General features: G+C 48.3%; 1 protein-coding gene across 8 annotated transcripts in view; it reads left to right on the top strand.

The window, feature by feature from the left end:
• Positions 1 to 19,607, top strand: part of SRRM4 (serine/arginine repetitive matrix 4) — a 194,911-nt gene that overhangs the window by 155,841 nt on the left and 19,463 nt on the right. For all 8 annotated transcript variants that reach the window (XM_039505393.1, XM_039505392.1, XM_039505391.1 and 5 more), the window contains 5 exons: positions 6,430 to 6,519; positions 9,374 to 9,445; positions 12,822 to 12,848; positions 15,438 to 15,488; positions 18,925 to 19,095. In XM_039505393.1, coding sequence (XP_039361327.1) covers positions 6,430 to 6,519; positions 9,374 to 9,445; positions 12,822 to 12,848; positions 15,438 to 15,488; positions 18,925 to 19,095 — 411 coding nt within the window. The remainder of the gene's footprint in view (positions 1 to 6,429; positions 6,520 to 9,373; positions 9,446 to 12,821; positions 12,849 to 15,437; positions 15,489 to 18,924; positions 19,096 to 19,607) is intronic.

Genomic DNA, 19,607 nt, shown 5'->3' with positions numbered 1-19,607 from the left:
TGGGGTAGGAACTATTTCTCACTATATATCTACAATGGGGCTGTAATCTCAGCTGAGGTCCCTAGGTGTTACCATAAAAAACAGCAATCGTTTATGTTGGATTATTGTTAAGGTGAGTGCTATATGGGTGTTAGTCCCTCCTGACTGAAGATCTGGCCAGAGCTTTCAAGGGGACCCTAAGATTGCCCAGATATTACAGGTTAATAACGGGCAGGTATTAATTCTTTCCTGCTCAGATTTCCCTCTCCCTTCTCTGGCAGAGTTGATGTTCAGGGAGCAGAGAACGCCTCCTGGAATCTGTCCCAAAGGTAGCTGTCATCACACTGGTTATTTTGCCTGCTTCTCCGCTGAGTTTGTGATTCCTGTCCCTCTCCAGAGCCAGATGTTCCAGTGAAGGAACATGGGAGTTGCCAATCCGGGCCAAGCCATTGGTTGTTCTAGACTGGGGGACCCTGCCAATCAGTGCCCCTTGGCACTAGTTAGGGAGGCTTGTGCCACATCTGTGGCAATAGCAAGCTGGGAGGGGCCACATGCCATCTTGGTCGGTGGTAAAGTCAGTTCTTGCAAGCCGCCATGTTTGTTCTTTTTTGGTTTGTTATTTTCCTTGATCTTCGATAAGTTGCTGACCCTGAAAGTGTATGGTTTTCTCTTGGTATGTGGGAAAATGTAATGGGCAGATGAAAGGAAAACACTTATGGCAAAAAAATTAGGGAAGAAAACCAATCTGAGCACTATTTTCGTAGAATTTGGGCAATACAGCACAGGAGGGAATTGGCTTGTGATGATGACCAAAAGTCCCTCTGCATCTGCATGGAGACAGATGTCTGAGTTTGAAGAAAGACAGGGATCCTCCTCAAAATGATGTTTCTTTTACCTTAACACAGATAAAGGGCCCATCAAGCCTGTTACCAAGAAGGCAGTGTGCCACGTTTCCTAATGAATCTTCCACTGGATCTTTGAATTACTTGAGAGGCAAAAAAGCGAGAGAGGAAATATTTAAATGCTAATTGGAGGATGCAATGTGATTCCATCCCCCTTTTCTGTTCTGCAACAGAGGGACATGATGGTTGTTACCTTGCAAAAAAGCTTGTTCCTCCGCCTCTAAAAAGCAGTGTGCTGACCCAGAACCAGGCTGAAAAGAACCAGTGGTTTCAAGTGATTGGGACTGATTCTGCTCCTCATTATACCAGTGTAAATCAGGAATCCATCCACCAAGCCCAGTGTCCAGGGAATAGTTTGGAAAAGGGAAAAGGATGGTGGAAAGGGAGGGTGTTTCCTGGAATGGGATGGAAAGCTGATACATCTCAAAAGGGCCTAGGAACAGGAGCTGGGATCTGACCTCTCACAGGGAATTGTGGTGCAGGTCATTTCTCTATTTTGATGCAACAATGGAAGAAGGGCACTTGAGGCAGGCTAGCAAACCACATCCTCAGAGATCCTCCATCAGAGCCTCCCTCCAAATGGTCTCTGTCACAGGACTGGCCCCTTTAAGAGGGAGCAGGGTCCAGCGTACCTGTGACTGAGCCTGCTGCCCAGCTGGGCTCACGGGAGGGCTCCTGGGCCCTATAAAAGGGGACACAGACAGCAGGCTGGGAAAGCTGGCAGCCCACTGACCTCTCCACTGATTTTGGATTCCAGGCTTTGCCAGCAGGGGGCACTACAAGGCAGACACTTCGTGTGACAGTCTCCTTTCTCTCAGGCCAAAATTGCTGACCCACATCAACAAAACAGACTCCCCTGGGTCTCGCAGTGTGGGTTCTGTTGTCTGTCTGGGCTGCGGGCTCTTCAGGGCAGGGGTGGGCTTCCCCTGTGTCTTTGTATTGACCAAAAAACAAGGGCCATTCTCTCTAGGGCGGTATGAAACCAAATGCCCCAAGCATGGGTCTGGGATGCACCGTGCCCCTGGCCATTTGCAGCTCTCCAATATCCAAGGGAATTTGTCACAAGGGCAGAGGTGCTAAATTTCTCTGCCGTGGATTTGGCAGCCTTCATTGGCTATTCTAACTTGTGTGGTGTTGCTGTGCGCTGTTCAACATTTGCCACCCATCATCACAGAGGTGGCTGCATTTCAGGGGATGGTGAAGCGATCCTGTAATTAGAGACCTGGTGGTTAGCAGACGCCTGGTGCTTAGTGTGGTATCAGGGTGCCGGGAAAATAGCATAAAGCAAGAGTAAATTGGAAGGATTCTATTGTTTACCCTCCATCAGAATGTGGTGTTAGCCTAGACTTGGCTTGCTAATTTTTTAGTCGTTTAGGCCTAGACTGTACACATATTTACACGTCTAATTTAATTGTGCAATTAGAACCACTGAAATAAACACTACTAGTATTATTATTATTTATTATTTATATCTCAATGCCTGGAGCCCCATTAAAGATCACAAACACATGGTGAGAGGCAGACCCTGACCTGAAAAACTTATAAACAGAAAAGAAAGAGTGGGGAAGAGAGGGGATTATCCCCATTTTACAGATGGGGAACTGAGGCCCAGAGAGTTTAAGGCCAGATCTTCAAAGGTAGTAAGATGGCTTGAGATTTAGACACCTAAGAACATAACGGCCATACTGGGTTAAACCAATGGTCCATCCAGCCCAGTATCCTGTCTTATGACAGTGGCCAATGCCAGGTGCTTTAGAGTGAATGAACAGAACAGGTCGTCATCAAGTGATCAGTTTCCTGTCGCCCATCCCCAGCTTCTGACAAAGAGAGGCTAGGGACACCAGAGCACGGTTTTGCATCCCTGCCCATCCTGGCTAATAGCCATTGCTGGATCTATTCTCCATGAACTTATCTAGTTCTTTTTTGAACCCTGTTATAACCTTGGCCTTCACAACATCCTCTGGCAAAGAGTTCCACAGGTTGACTATACATTATGTGAAGATATACTTCCTTTTGTTTGTTTTAAACCTGCTGCTTATTAATTTCATTTGTTGACCCCCTAGTTCTCGTGTTATGAAAAGGAGTAAATAACACTTCTTTATTTACTTTCTCCACACCACTCATGATTTTATAGACCTCTCTCATCCCCCATTAGTCATCTCTTTTCCAAGCTGAAAAGTCCCAGTCTTATTAATCTCTCTTCATATGAAATCTCCTCCATACCCCTAATCATTTTTGTTGCCCTTTTCTGTACCCTTTCCAATTCCAATATATCTTTTTTGAGATGGGGCAACCAGATCTGCACTCAGTATTCAAGATGTGGGCGCATCATGAATTTATATAGAGGAATATGATAGTTTCTGTTTTATTATCAGTCCTTTTCCTAATGATTCCCAACATTCTGTTAGCTTTTTTTAATGCCACTGCACATTGAGTGAATGTTTTCAGAGAACGATCCACAATGACTCCCAAGATCTTTCTTGAGCAGTAACAGCTAACTTAGACCCCATTGTTTTATATGTATAGTTGGGATGATGTTTTCCAATGTGCATTACTTTGCATTTATCAACATTGAATTTCATCTGCCATTTTGTTGGCCAGTCACCCAGTTTTATGAGATTCCTTTGTAACTCTTCCCAGTCTACTTTGGACTTAACTATTTTGAGTAGTTTTGTATCATCTGCAAATTTTGTCACCTCACTGTTTAATCATTTTTCCAGATAATTTACGAAAATGTTGAACAGTACTGATTCCAGTACAGACCCCGGGGGACACCACTATTTACCTCTCTCCATTCTGAAAACTGACCATTTATTCCTATACTTGGTTTCCTGTCTTTTAACCAGTTCCCAATCCATGACAGGACTTTCCCTCTTATCCCATGACAGCTTACTTTGTTTAAGAGCCTTTAGTAAGGGACCTTGTCAAAGGCTTTCTGAAAATCTAAGTACACTGGATCCCATTGTCCACATGCTATTCGACTCCCTCAAAGATTTCTAGTAGATTGTTGACATGATTTCCCTTTACAAAAACCATGTTGACTCTTCCCCAACAAATCATGTTCATCTATGTGTCTGATCATTCTGTTCTTTACTATAGTTTCAACCAATTTGCCTGGTACTGAAGTTGAGCTTACTGGCCTGTAATTGCTGGGATCACCTCTGGAGCCTTTTAAAAAAATTGGCATCACATTAGCTATCCTCCAGTCATCTGGTACAGAAGCTGATTTAAATGATAGGTTACATACCACAATTAATAGTTCTGCAATTTCACATTTGAGTTCCTTCAGAACACTCGGGTGAATACCATCGGGTCCTGGTGACTGATTACTGTTTCATGTACCAATTTCTTCCAAAACCTCCTCTAATGACAGCTCAGTCTGGGACAGTTCCTCAGATCTGTCACCTAAAAAGAATGGCTCAGGTTTGGGAATCTCCCTCACATCCTCAGCCGTGAAGACCGATGCAAAGAACTCATTTAGTTTCTCTACCATGGCCCTATCTCCCTTGAGTGCTCCTTTAGCATCTCGATCTTCCAGTGGCCGCACCGGTTGTTTAACAGGCTCCCTGCTTCTGATGTACTTAAAACGTTTTTTGCTGTTACTTTTGGAGTCTTCGGCTAGCTGTTCTTCACATTCTTGTTTGCCTTCCATACGTCCCTACACCTACATACCTTTGAGACTCTGGACCTGATTGACTTGCCCACAGTCACCCAGGCTCAGCCGGGACTTGAACGCAGATCTCCCGAGGCACGGGACTGTGCCTTCCTTCCTGTTGTGGAATAGAGTGCGCCTCAGTCGTGAGTAAGGGTGGCAGATGCTGGCCCCCTTGCAGCGGTGATAGTCTGGCTCCAGGTAGCTATGTAACTAGAAGACTGCTGCTCTCCTGATGCTGGCCAGAGTAATATATTTGTGATGGGACCCATTTCTCCATGGTAAAATAAACTAGTGAGCAGATAACTCAGGGGCCGGAGAGGGAGGGGCATTCTGCTTGCTACACATTTACCACCTGAGCCCTGGCAATGAAGGAGAGTTTCTTTACACGTTCCAAAAATACTTTACTGTTCAGTTATTCATGGCTCATGAGCAAAACATTAGCATCACGGTTAGTTTTGTAGGGCTATAAAAAAGTGTATTAAAAACACTAAACAATTGGCTTTTTATGGTAGCGTCATTTTGGTAGTAATTCAAGCCCTAGATAAGACCAATTCTACCCTGGGCCCTGTAAAGTGCAGTGAAAGCCCTGAATGTAAATCAGTGACAGCTGCAGAACAGCTCCTCCCCCTCCCTCTGCAGCCTTGTCGTTCTAAATATCTTCATGCTCTGATGATTTCCGTGTATCAAGACTGTGTTGTTAATACTTGTCCTTTCTTCGCTCCTATTCCATTCTAGTCTGGTTCTGCGTCTGAGGATCTCAAAGCCCTTTCCAAATAAGAACTAAGTCTCACAACATCCCTTTGACACAGGTGTTCTCTCATTTTACGAATGGGGAAACCGAGGCACAGAAGCGTGCAAACAAATGTATCCACTAATTTTGGAGGCCTCAGTTTTAGGGTTCCTAAACTGCAACACTCTCCCGCCTGACTTTCTGTAGCCGTAAACACCTGCAAGTCCACTTGACCTCTGGGGATGCTCAGCACTTCTGAAAATCAGCCCCCTGCTGTGTGGAATTTCCAGAAGTGCTCGGGGTTGGCTTAGCTGTGTGCCAATCATCACTAAGCACATTTGAAAATCCCATTCCATGTGACTGGACCAAGGTGTCACTGTGGGTCAGTGGCAGAGCCAGGAATACAACCCAGGAAACCTGACTCATTATCACTTGCTTTACTCACTAGACAGCACTTCCTCCCTTCCGAAGAATGTTTGGTTTGCTTAACGGATAACCACAAATTAACTGTCATAGTTTAAACTAAGTGCCCCAAATTCATTTAACTACAGTATTTGCATTTAATTTAAACATAATGAGATTATGTGCTGTATGTTCCAAAATGTAAAAAAAAATACCCAGGAACATATTTTTCTGCGGTTTAACAACTGTGTAAGAGAGATATATCTCATTATACTACCATAACACCTCAATAAATATGTTTTTGTAGTCGGCTGCTGTTTAACATACATTAACTCTTATTAAATTTAGAGAAATGTATCTAGTTGCCATAATTATTGTATGCGAATTAAATGCCAATTAATTATTTAAAACATATTTACCGAGGGTAACAAAACTTATAAATCCGTTACGGAGCTGTTAACCTCGATAAATATTTTTAAAATAATCAACTGGCATGCGAGTAACATACAGCAACTATCTCATTATATATATATATTAAATCCTGAGAGGAGACAGTTAATTTAAAGCATGACCAAATTGTTCATGACATGGTAATTAAGCATTTACCCTGCATTATAGATCTGCCATGAAACCCAATCTTTCATGGTACAGCAGGAAGATTCAGAAAATGTCCTTCCATCAGGACTATCTGGGAATTGCGGAAGTGGATGGAAACAAGATTGATTGACATGGGTCAACTGACTGTCCTTTTTTCTCTCAAGCCGCTCACACGATGAGGAGTACACCCCACCACCCCCATCCCGGGGGAAGAAAAAGAAAAAGAAATCCACACGTAAGAAGAAGAGGAGGAGGTGAGTTCAGAGAGGGGGAAACCCCACAGACCAGTGGCTGCTCAGATCCCAGACAAAGGGAAAATATCTCCCAGGCTAGGTGACAGCTGGGAGAGCATGTGATCCTATGGGAAAGACGATGTTAGCTCCTAGGAAGGAAGGGAATTGTTTAGCCTGGTTCCAGGAGGTATAACTAGAAGCAATGGGGTGAAATCAAGAGGAAAAAAGCTGAATATCAAGTTAAATGTCCCGACAGTGAAATCTGTTAGGCCATGGAATAGCCTCCCTAAGAGAAAACAGGGGAAGACCCTTCTCATGGGACTTTTAAAAATAGACTGGGCCGGACACTAGGAAATGGATCAGAGGGCACAACTCTGCACTAAGCACCCATATAGGGCTTTAGCCCCAGACCCACAAAGGTATGTGGACTCCTAACTTACAATGATTTCAAATTAAGTGCAAATTAAGAGCGTGCCCCTGTGTTTTTTGCTTATCTAATCTCATATTACTTTCAGCTGGACTTCATGGTGCATGTTCTGTTCTGTTAAGGTCATTCTACCAGGCCCATCACCAGGGCGTCTGAACACCTTGATTTTATCATAGCAGGACTCAGACCCATTACAGGGCAGGGCTGTGCTGCCAGGACCTAAAGCTCAGGCATAAGCTGTGTGTGAAAAATCAGTGCCAGGAGGTGGCAGCCGTGCAAAGCTGTGGCAGCTCCGGCAGCCTTGAAATGGGAAATTCCACCCAGTACACTCAGCTGCAGTAACACCTGCTGAAATAAATGTGATGTCTTCATTGTAATCAAACCAGGCAGAAATCCAGAGCCTGGGTTTGCATTTCAACATATTGCTAGAGGGGAAGAGTCCCCTGATTAAAAAAAGGCCAGGGAGAGCTGTGAAAAAATAAATCTGCTTTTCAGAACTGTCATTCTCTGACTGTCTATAAACATAGCAAACCACAGCAGTGTGGGCTAGATGAAATGACTATAAAGTGGGGGCGCAACTGGTTGAAAGACCTTACTCAAGGATTAGTTACCAGTGGTTCGCTCTCAAACTGGGAGGACATATCTAGTGGGGTCCCACACGTCAGTCCTGAGTCTGGTACTGGTCAACATTTCCATTAATGACTTGGATAACGGAGTAGAGAGTATGCTTCTAAAATCTGCCGCTGACGCCAAGCTAGGAGGGGTTGCAAACACTTTGGAGGACAGGATTGGAATTCTTGATCTTGACGAATTGGAGAATTGGTCTGAAATCAACAAGATGACATTCCCAGGTAGCGTGTGAGACGACATTCAGTAAAGATAAGTGCAAAGGAGGGAAAAATCAAGAGCACAGTTACAAAATGGGGAATAACTGGCTAGGCTGTAGTACTTCTAAAAAGGATCTGGAGATTATAATGGTTCACAGATTGAATATGAGTCAGCAACATGGTGCACTCGCAAAAAAGGCTAATATCATTCTGGGGCGTTTTAACTGGCGAGTCGTATGTTAAGACATGTCTCACTCGACTCAGCATTGGTGAGGGCTCAGCTGGAGCACCGTGTCCAATTCTGGGTGCCACACTTTAGGAAAGATGGGGACAAATTGGAGAGTGTCCAGAGGAGAGCAACGAAAACGAGAAAAGGTTTAGAAAACCTGACCAATGAGGAAAAGTTTAAAAAACTGAGCATGTTTAGTCTTGAGAAGAAGATTGAGGTGGATCCAATAAGTCTTCAAATATATTAAGGGCTGTTATAAAAAGGACAGTGATGAAGGTAGGACAAGAAGTAATTGGTTTGATCTGCAGCAGAGGAGATTTACATTAGAAATCAGGTAAAACTTTCTAACTACAGGGGGAGCTAAGCTCTGAAATAGGCTTCCAAGGGAGATTGTGGAACCCCCATCATTGGAGGTTTTAAAGACCAGGTTGGACAAACACCTGTCAGGGATGGTCTAATCCAGCCTCAGTGCAGGGGCCTGGTCTAGAGGGCCTCTCAAGGTCCCTTCCAATCCTACATTTCTATGATTCTGTAAATATTGGGACCCAGGAAAAGTCAGTGCTTGGATCCCAGCCGGGTTCAGGCAGATGCTATACAAGCTTCCCCCAGCTCTACTAATACACTTTCACCTTCCCCTCCCCACCCCCCCAGCATCCCCGCCCTCCAGACTAGGGGCCCAACTCCCCACCACCACATTTCAGGGCTCAGCACTCAGCGTGTGACCCCCCTCCTCTGCAAACCACCATGCCAGCTGCGGCAGCGCTAGAGATCAGACTCTCAATGAGGGGAAAGAGACCTAGAACTGGCGAGTGCATTTGAGGAGGGAGCTAGGGCGATGGCCGAGGAAGGGGGATCATGTCTGTGCTGCAGCCAGGGCTGTGACAGAGGGGGACCCCCTGAGTCCTTGGGAGAGAGCGGCAATACAGCGACTGTGGGGATTGCACTGAGTTCTTTAGGCTGTTCTCAGCAGCTCCCAGTCAGCACGAAGCTGCTTATACCCCCACCACACAGTGCTGGAGCTTGAGCAGAAATGTCACCAACGTTTCTGTCAGGCCATGGTGGGGTGTGGGCACCCGGGACCCAAAGGGACCCTGCTGCAGCAGGCTGGGCAATGTTCTCTGATTCAACCCAGACCTGCAGTCCTCTGGGCCTCCCCTGCACGCTGCCTGGCAGCCATGGCAAATTCAGGGGTCTTTCCTGATGGGAACAACACCTGCCAGGCGGGAATGAGTTTTCGCTTGTCCTCTAAGCAAGGACTGGAATGCAGGTGTCCTGGGTGAAAGGCGAGTGTGGTCAACCCCTGTGTCCCCAGGCACTCACCCCAAGCAGACAGACTCCTCCAGCTCGGAGCACCACGTGCCCAGTAAGTAACGTGTTGTCGCTGTTCCCCAGGTCTCCATCGTACAGCCCCTCGCCTGTGAAGAAGAAGAAGAAGAAAAGCTCAAAGAAACGAAAGAGAAACAGGTATTCCCCCTAAAACGCTCAGCCCAAGCCCAGCGCCCGCTCCTCCCCAGGCACTGAACACAAGGCGGTTGAGCGCAGCTGGGTGATTTGGGTTAGAAGGAGGCTTAGAGGTAAAGGATGCCCTTGCTGCTTGGCCCTGCTGTCTGGGCAATGTTGGCCCCTGTGGGGATGGCCAGTGCGACATCTTTGCACTCCTTAACTCCCACATAACCCTGGGCTAAAGTGGGACAGAAGTGGTGCATGGGAGTCCCTGGGAGGGATCCTGGCTGACCCAGAGAGCTCCCACTGCAATGGGATCTCTGACACCCTTATCACCCCACCCACTCTCAGGAAGTTCGTACCTGCATTGGCCCTAGCAGGGAGCAACACCTGTGCTCTTCCAAAGGGTTGTGCGGAGCCTCTGCACAGGAGTGCAAGGGACAGGGAGGCTGCCAGCTCTCCCTCCCTCTTCCCTTGCAGACCTCGCAGGGCCGGGCATAATTCAACTCTGTTCTCCGGAGGCTTTGGTGTTAACGCGTGGGCTGTCCGCATTGCTCACCAAACGAGCGTCTGTCTGTCCGCAGACTCCTGCAGGCAGCGCTGGGCCAGGTTTCTTTCCTAGCCATTGGCTCTTTTGGTTTGTTCCCCCTTTTTTCAATGGAAGCTTAAATTCTGCAGAATTCTGGGACCAAGCAGCTGTAGCGCAGCCTGCACACGCCAGCTCAGTCCGACTGCCCCCGTATGGCCTCAACGCCAGACCACTGAAACCTGCCCAAATGGCACCCTACACAACTCAAGGAGGTGCTCATGAGGCAGCGTTCTGATGTCCCGGGGGTGGGGGCTCTAGAAATAGGATGGAAGGCTAGGACCAAAGTCAAAGGCAAGGTTGATAGGAATCCGTCTGAGCCCAAACCGTTGAGTTTCCCCTGGCCCTCGTCCTCTGTCACCCCATTTCCATCCTGCTTTATTACTAGCTCAATGAGCCTCAAAGGAACCCAAATATTGGAACCAGTGACGGGCTCAAACACAAACCCCATCTGTCATACTCAGCCCGCCCCTCCCCGGCCCGGCCCGAACATTTAGAACAGCTCGGGTGCACGTCTACATCTGAACGTCCCAGCAGGCATCTCTCTCTCCAACAGGCAAAAGCAGATCTGAATGCCTTCAAAGCAGGAGGCCTGCTGTGAGCTGGCCCCAGCTCCAAGCTGGCTAGCTCAGGCCCATCTCTAATGTAAAGAACGCGATTACATTTTTAAATATCAAACATTCCAGTTTCTTCTTCCAACCACTGACCCAATATTTGCTGAGAACAATGGGTGCCATCTTCCTCAGAAAGTTCATGTATTTATAATTGATTGAACCAACAAGCCAGGACAGTCTTACAAAAGAGACAGAACAAAAAGACTAAAAAGTGAGCCCGATACTCAGGGAGAGAGAGAGAGGGACTGAAAGACTCCTCCAATGCATTTCACTACAAAGGAGCATGCCATATTCCTCCCGAGACTGTACCCTGCCCCAGCAATGATGGGCCCGATGGATCCTCTGCTGCTTTGCACGTGGTGTAGCCATGTATGCGGTGCAGAGCAGCGGCAATCCATCCTCTGCTCAGAGCAGCAGCCTTTAACACCCACTTTGCACAGGTGTAAATGATGACCCCGGTGCAAACCAGGCCCACCAACATTGATGGAGAGGCTCCAGATTTACAGCAGTGTCCCTGAGATCAGACTCGGCCCCACATATCTGTAGTATTAAATGGGGTGTGGGGCATTGTTAGGGGCTTTCCCTTCACCCCCTTCCCTGGTTCTTGTCACGCAGGCAGAAAGCAGAAGGCCAGTAGTCCGACGTGCAGGCAATGTTGATTGGGGTTAGTTTCAAGCAAGCATATCCATAGCGCTGACGCCGCCGAGCCCCGCTTCCCAGTGTCCCATTCCTCCACTCCTTAGCAGGCATCATTACACCTGCCCTTGGTCCCACCTCTTACAATTTATGGTCATGTTCCGTTCTGGGGGGTCGTGAGTCTGGGGGCTTCGTCCCACCTCTTTGTATCCCATGGGAGGGGGAAGGAGTGGGGTTGTGCTACGGTGAGGGGCAGGCATTGCTTTGGCCTTTTAGTGCTTCGTTAACCTTCCCATTCATCGCCCCTCCCGACTGGTTGCTGGCCCTTGCCTTGAGATAGGAATTGAGACCTTCTTCAATGTATTATATTCCCACCATGCCCAGTACCACGTTAGCTGTTCTTATCTGTTCCCATTATACTAACAACCCATCTGGCTGGGCAGAAGCAACCCACAGTGTCTTTTTCCTTTGTTCACGCATGTTAGTAAGAATATAAGAATATCAGAACTCAAACGGGTAAACAAGACCCAAACTTCTATCTCTGGTTATAGACAGGCCTGAATCCTACATTATGTTACTAACCCTCCTAACAGGCGTGTGTATAGAATCAACTCCCCTAGAACACAAGGCCTGGCCATTGCATCGGTCCGAATCCTGCCCTCCACCACCACCATCATCAGGGAGTAAGGCCTGTAGAGCAAGAGAACCACCATGGTCAGGTTTCAGAGAGGCCGTGCAAGGTCCCCCACCCCACATTTAACCCAGGGGCAAGGATTTGGCCCAAAATAAAGAAAACTGATAGGCAGGGGGCCTTCCTGACTGCTCGATACAGACAGATTACACTGCCCTTTGAGCAGGCTCATCTCTCCCCGCCAAGGCTGCAGGGCTGAATTAGCACCAGCAGGGAAAATTCAACCAATCAGAGGAATAAATAGACGCAGCTCAACAGAGCTCTTCCACCCAGGGCCAGATTGTCAAGTGCTCAGCACTCACAAACGGGGGCCAGAATTTCAAAACACTCAGCAGGCAGCAGCTCCCCCTGGGACACTTACCAGCATTTCCAAGAGCTCAGTTCCTGGCAGGCTAAGCTGTCTTGGGAAGACGGGCACATAGGGGAGTATGATTCCCAGCCCTACACTAGCTCTGACAGAACTAGTGCACTAAAAATAGAGCCTAGCTGCAGCAATGCAAGGAGCGGGACGGGAGGGACTAGCCACCCGAGTACGTGCCTCGCATCTCAGATTGGTACATATACGGGGCAGCAGCTAGCTCCTCCCACCACTCACGCCTCCACATTAGCATGCTAGTGTGGGTGTGTCTCTCCAAGATGGGACATACGTCACCAGCTCGCAATGTAGACATATCCTTAGGTAGCTAAATGGCAGCTGAGGTCTATTGAAAGGTCCTTGTGGGGTGGACTCTTCTCTGAGCCATTTTAACACCTTTCCACTGTCTATATGAGGGAGCTAGTCTAAAATGTGTCTGTCTCCGAACAAATGCAGCAGTGTGTGTTGATTCCACAGTGACATCTACATTCAGTTTATATATTTGCTTCTTGCAGGTTATCTTCAAAGAAGAGAAGACACAGGTAAGGGCTCTGAAAGCTTTGCCACCCACTTACGCAGTATGGGGTAATTCTGCCCACATGGGGTGATGGGAAACACCATCGGCCTCTAGGGAAGTCCAGATTTACTAGTGCTGGCACAGGAAGGTGTAAGTTTGACCTAGCAGAGCTTAGGAAACGCCCTAGGCTCCCCCTCCACCCGCAGAGCATCTGACGTTAAAGCTGCACTGGGCCATCTCAGCCTCTTCCATTGGGGTGGAATTCAACTGTACGTGCTGCTTGACCTGAGTGGTGCTTGGGGGTCTCATGCTGGTCTCTCTATACACGGGTGAATGCTACCCCTGGTGAACTTCTGCCAGCATATACAAGCATAGGCCGTGCACTAAATCCAGCTCCTGGAGTGCATATTTATAGCTAGGTTAAGGTTAACCCTTCCTTGAACAGGTCAATATTAAAAGGGAGAGTGCACAGATGTAGACGGACCAGTATAGGAGTCAGACAATCACTGAGTGTTATTTTTGCCTTCCTATGTGCAAGGGCATTTGGAAGATTTTCTGCAGTGGCGGCCTGCTGTGCTGTTACACCAAAGGGCCTGACAGTTTTCCCTTTATGGATCCCGGCTTTGAGGCATTCCGATAGCTCCGGGGTTTTCATTTGTCCCTTGGGTGCCACAGCACTGTCAAAACCAGACATCATTTGCAACCTTGTTAGCTGGGAGGGTCCAGTGTCAGTGAGCGGAAGCCACCCTCCCTCCGACCTCGCTGCTAGTTTAAAGTTCTAACTCTGATTGCTCAACGAGCTTAAAGGCTGGCTGGAAACTCCGTCCTAAACGTACAGACTTCGGGGCTCAACTTATAACTGAGCAAGCTAGTGCCTGATGTCAGTTTCCTACTGTGCTGGCTGGGGCTTGATCCGGACTGTAATTAAAGGTTCCAGCATGTGGATTTTAATGAAAAACTTGTGTTCCCAAGACAGCTTCTAGGTGCTTCTTTAGTGGGGAGAGGTGCAGCTTCAGAAAGCTGAGCTCAGGAAAGTATGAAACCTCTGTCTAGAGGCAGATCTGTAGTGGCTTGACCTGCATTCTGAAACTGCATTTCTCTCATGGTGTGATTTACCAGCAAACCTAGGCTGTGACGAGAATCCATCCTCTGAAGGGCCTTGTGCAGGAAGCTCATTGTATCCTACTGTAATGGTCCCTCGCTCTCCCTCTCGGAGGGAGGCCACTCAGGCTGGTCCTGTGGGGCCAGGACCAGAGTCTGCAAGACAGGCAAGAGCCCCCAATAGGGCTGGGCGATTAATAGTCCCTGTCAGGCTTTTGCCTGGGTTTGGGTGTCTCAAGCCGTCAGCCCTTAAACCGAGTCTCTTCGGGCTGGCTGTGGCCTGGGCGGAGCTCAGGCAGCCAGCAAACAAAACAGTCTCAGGGCTGGGTTCAGCCAGCAATCAAACAGTCTTCCAGGGGAACTGGGTCCTGGGCTTGGAGAGGGACAAGCTACCAGCAAGCAAGAGTCTCATGGCTGGCTTTGGCCTGGGCGGGGCTCAGGTAGCCAGCAAGCAAACCACTCTACAGCTGGGCCTGGGCTTGAGGAGGCTCAGGGGCCAGCAAGCAAAACAGTCTTCCAGGGCTGGCTTTAGCCTCGGGAGAGCTCAGGCAGCCAGCAAACAAAACAGTCTACAGGTGAGTGGTAAGGGAAGCTCCTCTTCGGAGCTAGAGCCTCCTTTCACAGTGTAGGGGGTCAGCCACCCTGGGGTGGGGTGGCAGGGGGACGCGGGCCCACCCTACTCCACCACATCCCAGCCCAGGGCCCTGGCAGGGGCAGAATCGGCTGCCCCAGCTTCTGCAGGGATCCAGCCGCAAAACGCCGACTGGGCCACCCTTGGCTCTGCAGCCAGCTGCTTCGGGGCTGCCCCTGGGCCACTTCCTGCCTCCCTGGGGTTCAGTACCTCTAGCCTCCAGGCCTCTTCCAGCAACTCGGGGTAGATGGTAGCAGGCACTCCGGGCCACACCTCGTCAGCGTCTGTGGATTGGGCACTGCCTGGTGGGGGTTCCTCTCGGGGACACGGCAGAGCATCCTTCCCCTCCACAGGCTCTCCCCCAACTGTGCTGCAGGGCCGGCCTTTTATACTTCCAGCCATGCCCCTGTACTTCCGGCAAGGGGGGCGGGGCGATCTAGGCCCCACCCTCCAAGGGGAGTGTAATGGTCCCTCACTCTCCCCACTCAGCCTCGCTACACCTACTCATTGAAGTCTTTGGCTCTATGGACCCAAGTCACTGCTGCTTTATTCCAGATTTACACTGGTGCAACTCCACCGATACCAATACATGTATATTCAATATATAGTTTTCATTTACTTTCTCCATAAGGCAGGTGGGATGATTGATCCCTTTGTTTGGGGCTCATGAGACAATATGTTTTTTTACTGAAATACAATGGACCAGATTCACTCTACTGGGATAAGTAAACCCAAGACCGTTGGCGTGAATGGAATTGTGTCCGTTTGCATCAATGGTGACAAAACATGCCGGTGATTTCTGAGATTCAATGTCCTGTTCGTTTGATTGTTTTGGCTGATTAGAACTGAAATCTTCCAATTAATTAGCCATTTCTCATTTAGTTCCTCAAGCCCAAAAAGTAAAAGAAAGGAAGAAAGAAAACACAAAAAACAGTAAGTAGAGATGTACTGAACTATCCAAAGTGTTTTTGCTGAACTGTCCCTTTAAAAGTCATGGATGTGGGGGTGGTTTTGGTACCAGAAAACTGTTTGTTGGTATTGTATGGAGTTAGCCACAGATGGGCACCCATCACAGTAAACCTCCTCTTGCATTTTGAAATCACATGCTTATTTTCCAGCTAAAACACGGGATGTTTTTATCCTTCCCAAGGAGGATTTGAATTAGAGCTGGTCAGTGTTTTCCAAACTTGAACATTTAAAATTTTGAAGCTAGAAAAACTTCATGTTGGGGATGGTGGGACAGGGGGAAACCCAAAAAAGTTTGTAAAATGTTTGTCCCTTTTGGCTGACCAACTCTGCTTGGAACGTAAAGATCAAAACATCAGGGGCTGCCATTTCAAAGGGCAGGGGCTGCTCAGTGGCAGGTGCAAAATACACAGCTCGTACTTGGCCTTGCTGGGTGCTTGTGGAAGATTGAAGTACAGCACCTCCGAGAGATGGCCAATAGTGTCAGAAGGAGGCTTGGCACATGGAAAGGCCAATGATCAAATTTTCTTCATGCTGTAGGGACAAAGGCATTCGAAAGCAGCAGTGTGCTTTGAGGATGTATGCTCCACACATGCCTCAATCTTGCAAAATATATGTGTTCACATGTATGTAAGGTTAACTATGGACACAAGGACTTCATGCAACCGGGCACGCAAAGGGTGGCTTGGGTGTACAAGTGTCCATTTGCACATGCAGTGTATGCAATCTGCATGCCCAATGTGGGAACAGCAGCCAGCGTTACCTGTGCAATATGCGCGTATGTAACTTACACCCATAGCATGGGACCCTCCTTTGAACCTGTGACCTCAGATGTGGTGAAAAGCAAGAGCTGTTTCAGGGAGCAGAGGGACAGTTTAATGTACGCTAACACAGCTGGGACACTACCTCAGTCTTTAAAGGGCATCCAAAGCCCTGCAGGAGGGGTGCACTCAGGAGGGGAGGCTGAGAAGAAATGTGACCAGCACTGCAGAGTGCAGACCAAAATGACCCCTGACTCTGAGACTTCATGCCAGGACAGCCCAGCTTGAGGCGAATGATCACATGTCTGCCTGTGCCGTTTAATCTGTGATGCAGTCCTGATGCTGCCCGCCATTGCTTTCACTCCCTTAGGGCAAGGTTGCAATCCCCTGACTCAGGAGAGCTCATACCACTCCAGCCAAAACGAGGAACACCCTCTATGAATGCAGCATGACAGGGGTGTTGTGCTCCCCCCGTTATCTAATACTAAGCACAAATAGCCCCACTGATTCCAGCGGGGTCACTCATGGAATAAGGCACCACAGACCGTAAGTGTGGCAGAACCTGCCGCTAAGTAAAGAAGAGGAACCAAAATAAATCAGGGGAAGGAAACTGTGTGGTTTCAAGGCAGCAGCTGTCCCCAGGGCAGACTCTGATCTCTTGAGCTGGGTTTTGATCCAGACTGCTAGAGTCTCTCTGGCTTGAGCCAATCTGCAGTGGGCCTTTCCCGGCAAGAACACAGCTGGCTGCTAGTTCATTGGTACACGGGAGGAAATGTTCGCGTCACAGCTTCATTATTTGCGGTGTGTGGCTGGTCACCTAAGGCAGATGGTACCATTTCTGCACCTCCCCCCCATGGGATGGCAAAAGCTTTAAACGAAGATTAATGAGGATAGTAAATGGTCCAGACTAACACGGCTACCCCTCTGATACATGAAGGCACAGACACAGATCTTTGTACAAGGGGCAGATGTTCACTATTGCCCACTCCAAGCATTCAAAAGTCATGAACCAACCCCCTCAAATCATGGTCGATTTGAAATGGTGAGATTTTTAATTAATAATAATAATAATAAAGGTGGGGTTCTTCTTATTTGCCTCGAGGTTTTTTTAGGTTGCAGCTGGGCCGCATTTCGAAGCTTTTCTCTGCAGTGATGAAGGCTAGAAAGGTTTCTGCTGAGTTTCTCACCAAATTTCATGCCTCCAGGAGCTGGGGGCTTTAAGAAAAACAGCAAATATCATGAGAGTTGTGATAAGATCACACGAGTTGGCAACACATTCCCCAAACATTCCTGTGAACAAAAAAACAAACCCCTCGAACTGGCCAAAATCAGCAAAGAGCACATAATAAGCAGATACAAAAATAGTCAAACCAAACAGCCAACGAGAGTCTAAGTAAATATTCACCCGACAGCTTTTGCAATGTTCAATCTGCTCTGGGCGGGATATTCTTTTGTATTGGGGGAGATGCAGTTCTCAGGCAGATGAGCTGTTGGTTTTATTATAGGTTGATTTATTACACCCCAGTCATGTGACATGTGGGCAGAAATCCAGAATTTCTAAATAAAACAATGCACGTGGCCAAATAACAAAGCCGCAAAATTAGATCATGCCCCAGCCCTCATGCTAACAATCCCCTCCTGGCTAACAAATCACTATCTCCATTAGTTGGCACCTCCTGGCTAAAAATCCAGGCTCCACAGATACCTAAAATGTTGCCAAATATGGGCTCTGACCAGCCACAGAAAGGAACAAATGCTGAAGCTGATAGCTTGCCACCAAAAGCCCCGTCATGCCCACTGCAGAGTGCAACCCTAGTGGCAGACAACAAGAATGTTATGATCAATTGTAACTGCTGTATTGGAGCAAAGGGGGAGTGGAACAGGCCTCTGGATGCTGGGGCACATGCATGCATCCCTGCGCGCCTGTCCCTTTAAAACTGGGTGGTCACAGGGCGCGTGATTAGGACCTAGTACATGATCTACAAGAAGACAGATCTAAAGCTTCCTGCCTCTTAAGCAGGGGCAGCACACGGGATTGAGCTAGACTCAGGGAAAGCCTACAGTGAGAGGTCTCTGTAGCAGCCAGGAAAGGGCTCCCGGGGGGGGCAAAGACGTGCCTCCGCTTCCCAGCTGGAGGAAACAGGGAAGGCGTCCGTCATCATGTATTTTGCGTTATTTTGAGCCGCTCTTGCATCTTCTGCTTATTAATAAACCCACCCTGTGGAAAGGGACGTGGGCCTAACCTCGAGAGTTTCGTTTGGAGTGACCTGGCTGATGGGACTTCCCACTAGCTGAAAGAGAGGCCCAGAAGTAAGGAGATCCCAGCCTGCAGAGTAGTTTGTGTTACAGTTGCCCAAAGGATGTTGGCTGATCAATCATGCTCTTCCAGCCTGGCAGATGCATGGATTCATAGAGTTTAAGGCAAGAAGGGATCATTACTGTCATCTAGTCTGACCTCCTGCATAGCACAGGCTGTAGAACTCCAGCCCGTGACTCCTGCTTCGAGCTCGGTGACTTGTGGTTGAGGTACGGCCTATCTCTTGGAAAGGCATGAGGTGTTGATCTGTAAACTCCAAGCAATGGCTAATAATCTTCACTGTTTAGGAAAATGTACACCTTATTTCCATTTTGTCTGTTGCCAGCTTCAGCTTCCATCCACTTGATCTCAGACCGCCTTTGTCTGCTAGATTAATGAGCCGTTTTCTTTCCACTCTCAAAAGCTCTCGTAGCCGGCCACGAAAATCCCACCGCCACCGCCACTACCACTCTTGCTCGGAGAGCTCCGATTCCCTCTCCTCTAGCTGCCAAAGCAGGTAATGGTGCCATTTGCGGAGTTGATTTTCCTTTTGCCTCGCTTCCGAGCAAGCTCAGGGGTTCAGTCTAAACCACCGCCACGCACTGAGATGCTCTGTCTCCCTCTAGTGGTGGCTGGGTCACACAGAGAGGTGATTGAGCATGCTACTCTCTTGGGTTGGGTTGGGAGCAGTATTTTTAGCTCAAGCAGTAGAGGCTCATGCTTTTAGATCTAGAGGTGCCAGGTTCAATCCCTGCTGCCGATGATCCTGCCAAGGAGGCAGCTTAACATCATCCTAGTTTCCCAGGGTGACCTGAAGGCACATGACCAGCCCAAGGGCTATGCACCACTGAACTCCCACTTTTAAGCCCTTAAAATAGGTCTTGGTACATGGGTGACTCTCATACCCAGTGGATCTATTTGCCATTGTCACTAAACAGCTGCCCACTTTGACACGAGTAGCCATCTTTGTTTTGGGCATGGCAGAGAGGGTGGTGGTATATGCCAGGGTTGCTGGGCAGTGGAAGAGCT

This window comes from Mauremys reevesii, linkage group 18, assembly GCF_016161935.1.
Source record: "Mauremys reevesii isolate NIE-2019 linkage group 18, ASM1616193v1, whole genome shotgun sequence".
Taxonomy (NCBI): domain Eukaryota; kingdom Metazoa; phylum Chordata; order Testudines; family Geoemydidae; genus Mauremys; species Mauremys reevesii.
The sequence above is the reverse complement of the archived record's forward strand: the minus strand, read 5'-3'. Positions and strand labels throughout refer to the sequence as shown.